The following is an 11,972-nucleotide window of genomic DNA, read 5'->3' as shown; positions in this document are numbered from 1 at the left end:
ATGTCTAACTTCATTGCGATTCACGTCGTTGTCATTGCTTTTCTTCATAGACAAAATGTACTGTGACATAAGGGGTTGACGGAATACTCTGGCGTCTAAGGAGAGACGTGCAAGTACATCTTTCCTGTTAAAATTTCCTGAAGTATGTGCTCCCTTTGGACACGTGGTCACGCCACACAATGTTTTGCTAGTACAGTCAAGGATCAACACATCTCATTAATCATGAAGGACTACCATGTATTTAATAATATTGGAAGAAAAGGATTTCAGTATTTCCTACATTTTTGTATGATAAGTACATGAATGCATGAACAATTGCACATTATTGATTTGATATATTTAAGATGTATCCGCAACAAAGTCTTGTATCACAGTTCTTACCGCGACAGGAATCCTAACCGAGTGGGTATTTCCATCTGACCATGTCAAGCTCCCAAAGGTAAACCCGCCTTGCACTCTCCGCCTTGTAGTAAACGACACCCTAAATGTCATGCTTGTGCTACTACCTTTGGCGAATGTGATCATTGATGGCTCCACGGACATGACCACCCCTGCTGGAGCTTCAAGCACCGCATGATAAGTCGTTCCGACCGCCCCCACATTTGTGATAGTGCGTTGAACCGTGACATGGTCCTTGAGGTCCGGAATAGCGATCGACGGGAGATTGAGATTGAGTTGGTAGGATTCGCAACCATGTAACAATCCTATGGCGCAGTTAAAAAACTTGTTGTACTCTCTTGCATCCACGTTGTAGACCAAGCCAGGGTCACTGGCTCTGTCTGGGTCTATGTGGCCACCACCAAAGTCGAAAGGATCAGCCACCTTCCTCGGGACCGTCTCTGCTTCGATTGGCGCACCAAAACCATCGGACACTGATGCTAGAATCATCACAAAGAAACAAGTTAGTAATATAAGATAAACTATCTGGAAGAACTTTGCATATAAACATTGTGCATACCTGTGGTGACAATTGCAGACTTGATCATAGCAGGTGACCAATCAGGGTGAATCGACTTAAGCAGTGCGGTCACCGCAGAGACATGTGGACATGCCATGGATGTACCAGAAAATAACACATAGGAGCCACGAACAGCTGCTAAGATGCTGACACCTGGCGCAGTTATGTCGGGCTGTCAAAACATCCACAGAGATAAAAGTCTTAAATCCGGAGACGGTCACAAAAGTTAGTTAAAAGCACCGCAAGTATTTGCGCAAAAAAGGGGGGACCGCAAGTGCAATTATTTTGTCTTTGAGTTATAAATTTCACAGTGGGAGTACCTTGAGTATGCCTGGATATAGGGGGCTCGGACCTCTGGAGGAGAATGAAGCAACCCTCGGCGATAGCACCCCGTCTCCGACAACAGTCATGGTAGGTGACACCTTCACAACGGGATTCCTATCATGACAAAAAACATTCACAAATTAGTTATTGGAGAAAGAAAATATATGACGATCGACCCTATTCCAGGCAACGCGACTTCTCACTCTGTGTTCTCCCAGTAAGATGCAATTTTCTGTGCGATTTCGTAGTCTACCAGAACGCATGGCATGCCGGCCTTGCACGCCGTCAGGGAGTCCAAGCTGTTCATGTTGTATTGCGCGAAGATGAGGCCCTTGGCTCCGGCACTCACGGTACGGTTGATGGTGCGGGGTAGCTCTACCCGAGGCAACATGCTCGGAGCCTCCCTCGGTGCATAGCACAACACGATCTTGCCGGTCACATTGCTTGACGCTAACCACTCCTCCGTGCAACTGCGCAAAAGTTTTAAACTGAATATGGTTCGATAAACTGTGGAACTAATAACAATGTAACTTGTCAATTGAGTGTGTTATGTCGCTACCTTCCCGCATGAACAAGCTCCTTAAAGTCGTCGTTGTTCAGAGTAGAGTTGTAGTAAAGAGATTGTCCCTGCGTTTAAGATCAAAGACAAATGAGAGAGTTAGTTTTTCTTTTTCAAGAATGTTCAATGAATGCCTATATGATTATGTTTCGGCGCACGCTAATTTGACACTTGACGTATCATACGACTTCCCGCCAAAAAAGAGTAAAACCTATACGATTATGGTAAGTCAGTTGTGTTCTTTCAACTAAAAACAGTTTGTTAGTTAACCTGTACCTAGCATGTGTAATGATGTAAATTATCGACTTTTATCTAGCTGGGATGTTTCTATTCCTTGAGAGTGGATGTATTTGGGTGCATTTTCCTATATAATTTTTAAAAAGGAAATATCAGAACAAGTACTTGGAGAAACGTACATACCACAAGCTTTTCTTTGTTTCCGAGAGATATGAAGGTTGGGAAGGCCCGGTCCATCGTGCTAGCGGCCACTGTCGTGACCCATGGCGCGACATTCGTCACCGTTTGTGGTGCCGGGCCATCATTCCCGGCAGAGAAGATAACTGAGATCCCTCTCAAGACAGCATGAAGTGTCCCAGGGAACTCATGACCGGCACCCCCTCCCAGTGAGAGCGATAAGACATCTACACCATCGTGTATGGCATCGTCAATGGCTGCGAGGATGCTCGCGTCACTAGCTGCTGTGTTCGGGCCCCATAACACCTTGTAAATTGCTAGCCGTGCACGTGGTGCCCCGCCACGTGCCATGCCGGTGGCTAGGCCGGCATAGCTCACACCCTGCACTTCTCCTCCGGCAATCGTCGAGGCAACATGAGTGCCATGGCCGCTGAAATCCCGAGGTGACATGTACTCACCCTTGAGGTGCATGGCATTAATTCCCTCGGAGTACCACCGTGCGCCGATGATCTTTCTATTGCAACTCGTTGCATTGAACGCTGTTCCGGTCTGGCATATGCCTTTCCACCGTGCCTGCACAGGGCCGTATCCGTTGTCATCAAAGCTTCGTGATTCAGGCCATATGCCTGCAACAAAAACAAGCACGGAGTCAACCGATGTCCATTTCTAATGTCTGACTTGGGTTTCAACAACTTCTGGATTTAAACTAGAAATTTGATTACAAACCTGAATCGATCACCCCGATGATGATATCTTCACCGTAATTCGCTTTTCGGAGGAGGTCAGTTTGTTGTGGTGATTTGTTGTGTCCAAGGCCAAGGAAGTCCCAGCTTCGAGTTGTGTGCGCCTTGTGGTAAGTGTTAGGCTTCACACTTATAACTTCAGGAAATTCTACAATTGTAGTATCCAATGTGAATTACTCCGCAAAAAACATATAAAGACACCCCACAAAAAAAACATATAAAGACAGCAGATCTTTATCACTTACTTGCCAACGTCCTAGCTTGGGTTTTGGTGAGCATTGCCGCAAACCCAGAGAATCCGTGTTTGTAACTGTAAACTATCGACTTCAAGGATTCATCTTTGCTGTTGCAGACAAGACATAATGTTAGCAACAGTACTAATATATAGTAACATGGATTACTAGCTAGCCAGTACCTCCCAAGAACGGAGGTTAGTATGTCATGGTGTGACGCCGTGACAGCAGATGGATCGTCATGTTTCTTCTCCCCCATGTACACTATGTGGAGCTGAAATAAACATGCGAAGAGAGGTCAAAAAACAATTTCAGAACAAGCCAAAGTTAAAGTCTTGCGAACAAGGAGGAATCATAACTTACTTTGCTCGACGCATTTGCGGAAAGAGGCAACAGTGTGACCACCAGTAGCAGAGCACAGCAAGAGAAAGCTATCCTCGAATCCATGTCTGATCTCGAGAAGAGTGTTATGTTCTTCTCTCCTGTCGCGTGTATGTATATATAACATAGGAGCCAGGTGCTATCCATGGGGTGCAAGAAGAAAGAAGAGTTCAAAAGAACATTGCGTGTTTCAAAAGAACACGTGATCGAGGAGAACAATCAGACTAGACGACCATGTCGTATCTACCACCATTAAACAACTTGAAACAGACTTAATGACACGAGGTCGACCTGAAAACAACAAGCTTCGTTTAATCAGTGGGCATAAAATTATAAGATCAACCGTGGGGGCTGCAAGAACCGTTCAAACAAGGATATGTTTGCATTGTCAGCGTTAGGTGGTACACGTACCTGAGAAAGAAAGAGTACACCAAGGTCCTGAGAGGAAGCACCGTGCTCATCGGGCATCCAGGCCGCGTCCATGTCATGGCACCAGCGCATTGCTGGGTCTTTACAAAAAAAACGTTAGTAAAGTTGATAAAGGTGAAGGCAATTTAGAAACAAAAATTTGACCCATTGAAGCATTCCACGCGTAAAGATTGGTTTGGCTGGTTCGTTTCTCTAATAGCTAAATTCTATTTTTTGGAAGAACCTCTTCGAGAGAGCAGGGATTCCTGCAATTTCTATAAAAAGGATAGAAATGTTCCAGTGTACATGTAAAACTACGCCCAAAAATCTACACAGATGATGCAATTTATAAGAAAAAACCAACCCAAAAACCTACCAGAGCTCGAGGATTGTATAAAAACAATTCGTAGGTTCGGTTAGGGATATGAACAGAGTAAGAACATCTACACCCGGGCCTCTTGTATCCATCTCAAACGTCCGGACAGGTCGTCCGGCCACTGACCGGTAAAAAAAAATTGACCTAACCAGACCTCTCAAATCACGGACAAAAGCCCGGGCTGACCGACACCCCTCATATCCAGCCCAAATATAGCGCGAATATGGGGCGGCCCGGGCACGCCCATGCGCGTCCGCTTGACAGGCCCAGCCCAACACCGACCCCACAAAAACCCTAATCCAGGCGGCGAGCTCAAACCCTAGCTCACTCTGTCCCTCTCTCTCTCGCTCTATCCACTCCTCTCCCTCTCCCTTTCTGATCGCATCCACCACGATGAGTAGCTCCGGCAGCGGCTCTGGCTTGATGCTCGACTACGAGGAGGAGATGCCCCTCCGCATTGCACTGGAGAGGTCTAAGGTGGAGACATGTGGTAGCTCTGGATCTGGAGCGTCGACGCAGCTCCCGCGTCGGCGCAGCGCGGATGCCGGAGCTGGACCCTCCCGTCCTGCACGCAACGATGCAAGGACAGCACAGTCCGCGCCGGTCCTGTGTCGTCTCCTTCCCCTGCCGGCCGCTCCTCCACGCGGTCGGCGCTGGGTGCTTGTGCCCGCACCTTCGGCCCGCATGAGCACTCCAGAGTCGGAGGCGCACGTGGCAGCATGAACTGGAGACGGACGCGACAGAGCAGTCCGCGTGCCGCCTACACGGGACGAAGTCGGACGCTGATGAGGATGCGTGTCTCCTCGCATGGGTGTACCACCACTCCCTCATGACGGCGGAGACATACGCTCGCTGCCTCCGACGTAAGAACACTAAGGCGCTCCGGCTTGTTATTGAGCAGTCGGTGAAGGAAATATGCCCTAGAGCCAATAATGAAGTTGTTATTTATATTTCCTTACATTATGATAAATGTTTATTATTCATGCTAGAATTGTATTAACCAGAAACTTGATACATGTGTGAATACATAGACAAAACAAAGTGTCCCTAGTATGCCTCTACTTGACTAGCTCCTTAATCAAAGATGGTTAAGTTTCTCTCTCTCTCTCTCCCTCTCTCTCTCTCTCTCTCCCTCTCTCTCTCTCTCTCTCTCTCGCTCTATCCACTCCTCTCCCTCTCCCTTTCTGATCGCATCCACCACGATGAGTAGCTCCGGCAACGGCTCCGGCTCGATGCTCGACTACGAGGAGGAGATGGCCCTCCGCATTGCGCTGGAGAGGTCCTAGGTGGAGACATCTGGCAGCTCCGGATCTGGAGCGTTGCCGCAGCTCCCGCGCCGGCGCAGCGCGGACGCCGGAGCTGGACCCTCCCGGCTTGCGCGCAACGATGCAAGGACAGCACAGTCCGCGCCGGTCCCGTGCCGTCTCCTTCCCCTGCCGGCCGCTCCTCCACGCGGTCGGCGCTGGGTGCTTGTGCCCGCGCCTCCGGCCCGCATGAGCACTCCAGAGTCGGAGGGCGCGCGGCAGTGTGAATGGGAGAGGGACGCGGCGGAGCAGTCCACGTGCCGCCTCCACGGGACGGAGTCGGACGCTGATGAGGACGCGTGTCTCCTCGCATGGGTGTACCACCACTCCCTCATGACGGCGGAGACATACGCTCGCTGCCTCCGACGTAAGAACACTAAGGCCCTCCGTCTTGTTATTGAGCAGTCGGTGAAGGAAATATGCCCTAGAGCCAATAATGAAGTTGTTATTTATATTTCCTTACATTATGATAAATGTTTATTATTCATGCTAGAATTTTATTAACCAGAAACTTGATACATGTGTGAATACATAGACAAAACAAAGTGTCCCTAGTATGCCTCTACTTGACTAGCTCGTTAATCAAAGATGGTTAAGTTTCCTGACCATAAACATGTGTTGTCATTTGATTAACGGGATCACATTAGTAGGAGAATGATGTGATGGAGAAGACCCATCCGTTAGCTTAGCATAATGATTTTTAAGTTCTATTGCTATTGCTTTCTTCATGACTCATACATATTTCTCTGACTATGAGATTATGCAACTTCCGAATACCGAGGAACACCTTGTGTGCTATCAAACGTCACAACGTAACTGGGTGATTATAAAGATGCTCTGCAGGTGTCTCCGAAGGTGTTTGTTGGGTTGGCATAGATCAAGATTAGGATTTGTCGCTCCGAGTATCGGAGAGGTATCTCTGGGCCCTCTCGGTAATGCACATCACTATAAGCCTTGCAAGTAATGTGACTAATTAGTTAGTTAAGGGATGATGCATTACGGAACGAGTAAAGAGACTTGCCGGTGACGAGATTGAACTAGGTATGAGGATACCGACAATCGAATCTTGGGCACATAACATACCGATGACAAAGGAAATAACATATGTTGTTATTGAAGTTTGACCGATAAAGATCTTCGTAGAATATGTAGGAACCAATATGAGCATCCAGGTTCCGCTATTGGTTATTGACCGGAGATGTGTCTTGGTAATGTCTACATAGTTCTCGAACCCGTAGGGTCCGCACGCTTAACGTTCGATGACGATTTGTATTATGAGTTATGTGTTTTGGTGATCGAAGTTTGTTTGGAGTTCCGGATGAGATCACGGACATGACGAGGAGTCTCGAAATGGTCGAGAGGTAAAGATTCATATATTGGAAAGTAGTATTCAGACATCGGAATGGTTTCGAGTGGTTCGGGTATTTTACCGGAGTACCGAGGGCTTACCGGAACCCTCCAAGGAAGTATAGGGCCTACATGGGCCTTAGGGGAGAGAGAGGGAAGCCCGCGAGGGGTGGCACGCTCCCCCTCTAAGGGAGTCCGACTAGGGCTAGGAGGAGGGGGCGCGGCCCCCTTTCCCTTTCCCTCTCCCTCTCCTTCCTCTTCCCCTCCGGTGAGAAAGGAAATGGGAGGGGGCGAATCCTACTAGGAGTGGAGTCCTAGTAGGACTCCCCCCCATGGCGCGCCCCTCCTGGCCGGCCGCCTCCTCCTCCCCTCCTTTATATACGGGGGCAGGGGGCACCCCATAGCACATCAATTGTTCTCTTAGCCGTGTGCGGTGCCCCCTCCACAGTTTACTCCTTCGGTCATAGCTTCGTAGTGCTTAGGCGAAGCCCTGCGCGGATCACATCACCATAACCGTCACCACGCCGTCATGCTAACGGAACTCTCCCTCGACCCTCTGCTGGATCAAGAGTTCGAGGGATGTCATCGAGCTGAACGTGTGCTGAACTCGGAGGTGTCGTACGTTCGGTACTAGATCGGTTGGATCGTGAAGACGTTCGACTACATCAACCGCGTTAACCTAACGCTTCCGCTTTCTGTCTACGAGGGTACGTGGACACACTCTCCCCCTCTCGTTGCTATGCATATCCTAGATAGATCTTGTGTGATCGTAGGAAAATTTTGAAATTGCATGCTACGTTACCCAACAGTGGCATCCGAGCCAGGTCTATGCGTAGATGATATGCACAAGTAGAAAACAAAGAGTTGTGGGCGATAATAATCATACTGCTTACCACCAACGTCTTATTTTGATTTGGCAGTATTGTTGGATGAACCGGCCCAGACCAACCTTACACGACCACGTTCATGAAACCGGTTCCACTGACAGACATGCAACTTGTTTTGCATAAAGGTGGCTGGCGGGTGTTTGTTGCTCCAACTTTAGTTGAATCGAATTTGACTGCGGCCGGTCCTTGTTGAAGGTTAAAACAACACACTTGACAAAAAAATCGTCATGGTTTTGATGCGTAGGTAAGAACGGTTCTTGCTAGAAGCCCATAGCAGCGATGTAAAACTTGCAACAACAAAGTAGAGGACGTCTAACTTGTGTTTGCAGGGCATATTGTGATGTGATATGGTCAAGACATGATGTGATATACATTGTTGTATGAGATGATTGTGTTTTGTAAAATTTATCGGCAACTGGCAGGAGCGTTAAAGTTGTCGCTTTATTGTATGAAATGCAATCTCCATGTAATTGCTTTACTTTATCTCTATGTGGTAGCGATAGTTGTAGAAGCAATAGTTGGTGAGATGACAACGACACTATGATAGAGATCAATGTGTCAAGCCGGTGACGATGGAGATCATGACGGTGCTTTGAAGATGGAGATCAAGGCACAAGATGATGATGGCCATATCATGTCACATATTTTGATTGCATGTGATATTTATCTTTTATGCATCTTATTTTTCTTAGTAAGACGGTAGCATTATAAGATGATCCCTCTCTAAATTTCAAGGTATAAGTGTTCTCCTTGAGTATGCATCGTTGCTATAGTTCGTTGTGACGAGACACCACGTGATGATCGGGTGTGATAAGCTCTACGTTCACATACAATGGGTGTAAGATAGTTTTGCACGTGCAGAATACTCAGGTTAAACTTGACGAGCCTAGCATATGCGGATATGGCCTCGAAACACTGAGACCGAAAGGTCGAACATGAATCATATAGTATATATGATCAACATAGAGATGTTCACCATTGAAAACTACTCCATCTCACGTGATGATCGGACATGGTTTAGTTGATATGGATCACGTGATCATTTAGATGACTAGATGGATGTCTAACTAATTGGGAGTTCTTAAGTAATATGATTAATCGAACTTTAATTTATCATGAACTTAGTCCTGATAGTTTTTGCATATCTATGTTGTTGTAGATCAATGGCCCGTTCTACCGAATTTTAATGTGTTCCTAGAGAAAGCTAAGTTGAAAGATGATGGTAGCAACTACACGGACTGGGTCCGTATCTTGAGGATTATCCTCAATGTTGCACAGAAGAATTACGTCCTAGAAGCACTGCTAGCTGCAAGACCCGCTGCCGGAGCAACTCCGGACGTTATGAACGTCTGGCAGACTAAATCTGATGACTACTCGATAATTCATTGTGCCATGCTTTACGTCTTACAATCGGGAGTTCAAAGACGTTTTGAATGTCATGGAGCATATGAGATGTTCCAAGAGTTGAAATTAATATTTCAAGAAAATGCCCGAGTTTACAGATATGAAGTCTCCAACAAGTTCTATAGTTGCAAGATGGAGGAGAATAGTTCTGTCAGCGAACACATACTCAGATTGTCTGACTATGAGATTATGCAACTCCCGAATACCGGAGGAACACCTTGTGTGATATCAAACGTCACAACGTATCTGGGTGATTATAAAGATGCTCTACAAGTGTCACGGAAGGTGTTTGTTGGGTTGGCATAGATAAAGATTAGGATTTGTCACTCCGAGTATCGGAGAGGTATCGCTGGGCCCTCTCGGTAATGCACATCACTATAAGCCTTGCAATAATGTGACTAATGAGTTAGTTACGGGATGATGCATTATGGAATGAGTAAAGAGACTTGCCGGTGACGAGATTGAACTAGGTATGAGGATACCGACGATCGAATCTTGGGCAAGTAACATACCGATGACAAAGGAAATAAGATACGTTGTTATTGCAGTTTGACCGATAAAGATCTTCGTAGAATATGTAGGAACCAATATGAGCATCTAGGTTCCTCTATTGGTTATTGACCGGAGATGTGTCTCGGTCATGTCTACATAGTTCTCGAACCCGTAGGGTTCGCACGCTTAACGTTCGATGACGATTTGTATTATGAGTTATGTGTTTTGGTGATCGAAGTTTGTTAGGAGTTCCGGATGAGATCACGGACATGACGAGGAGTCTCGAAATGGTCGAGAGGTAAAGATTCATATATTGGAAAGTAGTATTCAGACATCGGAATGGTTTCGAGTGGGTCAGGTATTTTACCGGAGTACCGAGGGCTTACCGAAACCCTCCGAGGAAGTATTTGGCCTATATGGGCCTTAGGGGAGAGAGAGGGAAGCCCGCGAGGGGGGGGCATGCTCCCCCCTCTAAGGGAGTCCGAATAGGACAAGGAGGAGGGGGCGCGACCCCCTTTACCTCTCCCTCTCCTTTCTCTTCCCCTCCGGTGAGAAAGGAAAAGGGGGGGGGGCGAATCCTACTAGGAGTGGAGTCCTAGTAGGACTCCCCCCCATGGCGCGCCCCTCCTGGCCGGCCTCCTCCTCCTCCCCTCCTTTATATACGGGGGCAGTGGGGCACCCCATAGCACATCAATTGTTCTCTTAGCCATGTGCGGTGCCTCCTCCACAGTTTACTCCTCCGATCATAGCTTCGTAGTGCTTAGGCGAAGCCCCGCGCGGATCACATCACCATAACCGTCACCACGCCGTCATGCTAACGGAACTCTCCCTCGACCTTCTGCTGGATCAAGAGTTCGAGGGACGTCATCGAGCTGTACGTGTGCTGAACTCGGAGGTGCCGTATGTTCGGTACTAGATTGGTTGGATCATGAAGACGTTCGACTACATCAACCGTGTTAACCTAACGCTTCCGCTCTCTGTCTACGAGGGTATGTGGACACACTCTCCCCCTCTCATTGCTATGCATCTCCTAGATAGATCTTGCGTGATCGTAGGAAAATTTTGAAATTGCATGCTGCGTTCCCCAACAGTGGCATCCGAGCCAGGTCTATGCGTAGATGATATGCACAAGTAGAACACAAAGAGTTGTGGGCGATATTAGTAATACTGCTTACCACCAACGTATTATTTTGATTTGGCAGTATTGTTGGATGAACCGGACCAGACCAACCTTACACGACCATGTTCATGAGACCAGTTCCACCGACAGACATGCAACTTGTTTTGCATAAAGGTGGCTCGCGGGTGTTTGTTTCTCCAACTTTAGTTGAATCGAATTTGACTGCGGCCGATCCTTGTTGAAGGTTAAAACAGCACACTTGACAAAAAAACGTCATGGTTTTGATGCGTAGGTAAGAACGGTTCTTGCTAGAAGCCCGTAGCAGCCATGTAAAACTTGCAACAACAAGACTTCTAACTTGTTTTTGCAGGGCATATTGTGATGTGATATGGTCAAGACATGATGTGATATACATTGTTGTATGAGATGATCCTATTTTGTAAAATTTGTCAGCAACTGGGAGGAGCCTTATGGTTGTCGCTTCACTACTAGGGAAAACCTTATACACAGAATATTACCAGCAGCGCTCCTCAAAATACGACACTACTGCTATTTAGCAGCAGCGTGTTCCATGAAAGCACGCTGCTGAATTGAAAATAGCAGTAGCGCGTCATCTCTAAACCGCGCTGCTGCTCCCATTGCCATGACCTCACCGTCCAGCTAGTTATAGCAGTAGCGCCTTATGCCTTACCCCGCTACTGCTATTCTCCTTAGCTATAGCGCTTTCTCATGCCCGCGCTACTACTAACCCTACCTTATCCCCACACGTATGGCCGACCGTGTCTCTCTCACTCACTCTCCCTCTCTCAGTCACTCCCGCCCGCGCCGATAACCATTGTCGTTCGTCGCCGCCGCCGCCGTTGTCCGTCCGCCACCGAGGTACTCCCTCCTTCCATCCCTCCTCCTCCCACCGTGCCCTCCTCCCTCCTCCTCCCTCCGCCTGCGGCCGCCCCCTCCTTCCTCCTCCACCGGCAGCCCTCCTCCCACCGCCCTCCCTCCTCCTCCTCCGACCGCCCCTCCCT

The 11,972-nt window shown here is 47.8% G+C and overlaps 1 protein-coding gene across 2 annotated transcripts; it reads right to left on the bottom strand.

Moving 5' to 3' along the window:
- Positions 1 to 218: 218 nt before the first annotated feature.
- Positions 219 to 3,715, bottom strand: LOC119267488 (subtilisin-like protease SBT3.9). 2 transcript variants are annotated; one of them, XM_037548873.1, is made up of 10 exons: positions 3,595 to 3,715; positions 3,414 to 3,505; positions 3,244 to 3,341; positions 2,982 to 3,146; positions 2,262 to 2,881; positions 1,842 to 1,909; positions 1,486 to 1,752; positions 1,279 to 1,396; positions 959 to 1,130; positions 219 to 878 (listed from the first exon to the last, which is right to left on the bottom strand). In XM_037548873.1, exons 1-10 carry the CDS (start codon positions 3,676 to 3,678, stop codon positions 340 to 342), a joined length of 2,223 nt encoding a protein of 740 aa, XP_037404770.1. In that variant the 5' UTR covers positions 3,679 to 3,715; the 3' UTR covers positions 219 to 339. The 2 variants fall into 2 exon arrangements, 1 of the variants encoding a protein (XP_037404770.1); XR_005132464.1 differs by having other exon boundaries at positions 742 to 878; positions 1,536 to 1,752.
- Positions 3,716 to 11,972: the final 8,257 nt, after the last annotated feature.

Source organism: Triticum dicoccoides, chromosome 3A (assembly GCF_002162155.2).
Source record: "Triticum dicoccoides isolate Atlit2015 ecotype Zavitan chromosome 3A, WEW_v2.0, whole genome shotgun sequence".
Classification (NCBI taxonomy): domain Eukaryota; kingdom Viridiplantae; phylum Streptophyta; class Magnoliopsida; order Poales; family Poaceae; genus Triticum; species Triticum dicoccoides.
Note: the sequence above shows the minus strand (reverse complement) of the source record. Positions and strands in the feature narration are given on the sequence as shown.

Excerpts from the sequence above, each read along its gene's own strand:
- LOC119267488 (XM_037548873.1), bottom strand. The coding sequence starts at position 3,678 with ATGGATTCGAGGATAGCTTTCTCTTGCTGTGCTCTGCTACTGGTGGTC. Across the intron at positions 3,506-3,594 it reads CCGCAAATGCGTCGAGCAAA|CTCCACATAGTGTACATGGG; the intron begins GTAAGTTATGAT and ends TGTTTATTTCAG. Across the intron at positions 1,753-1,841 it reads GAGCTTGTTCATGCGGGAAG|TTGCACGGAGGAGTGGTTAG; the intron begins GTAGCGACATAA and ends ACTTTTGCGCAG.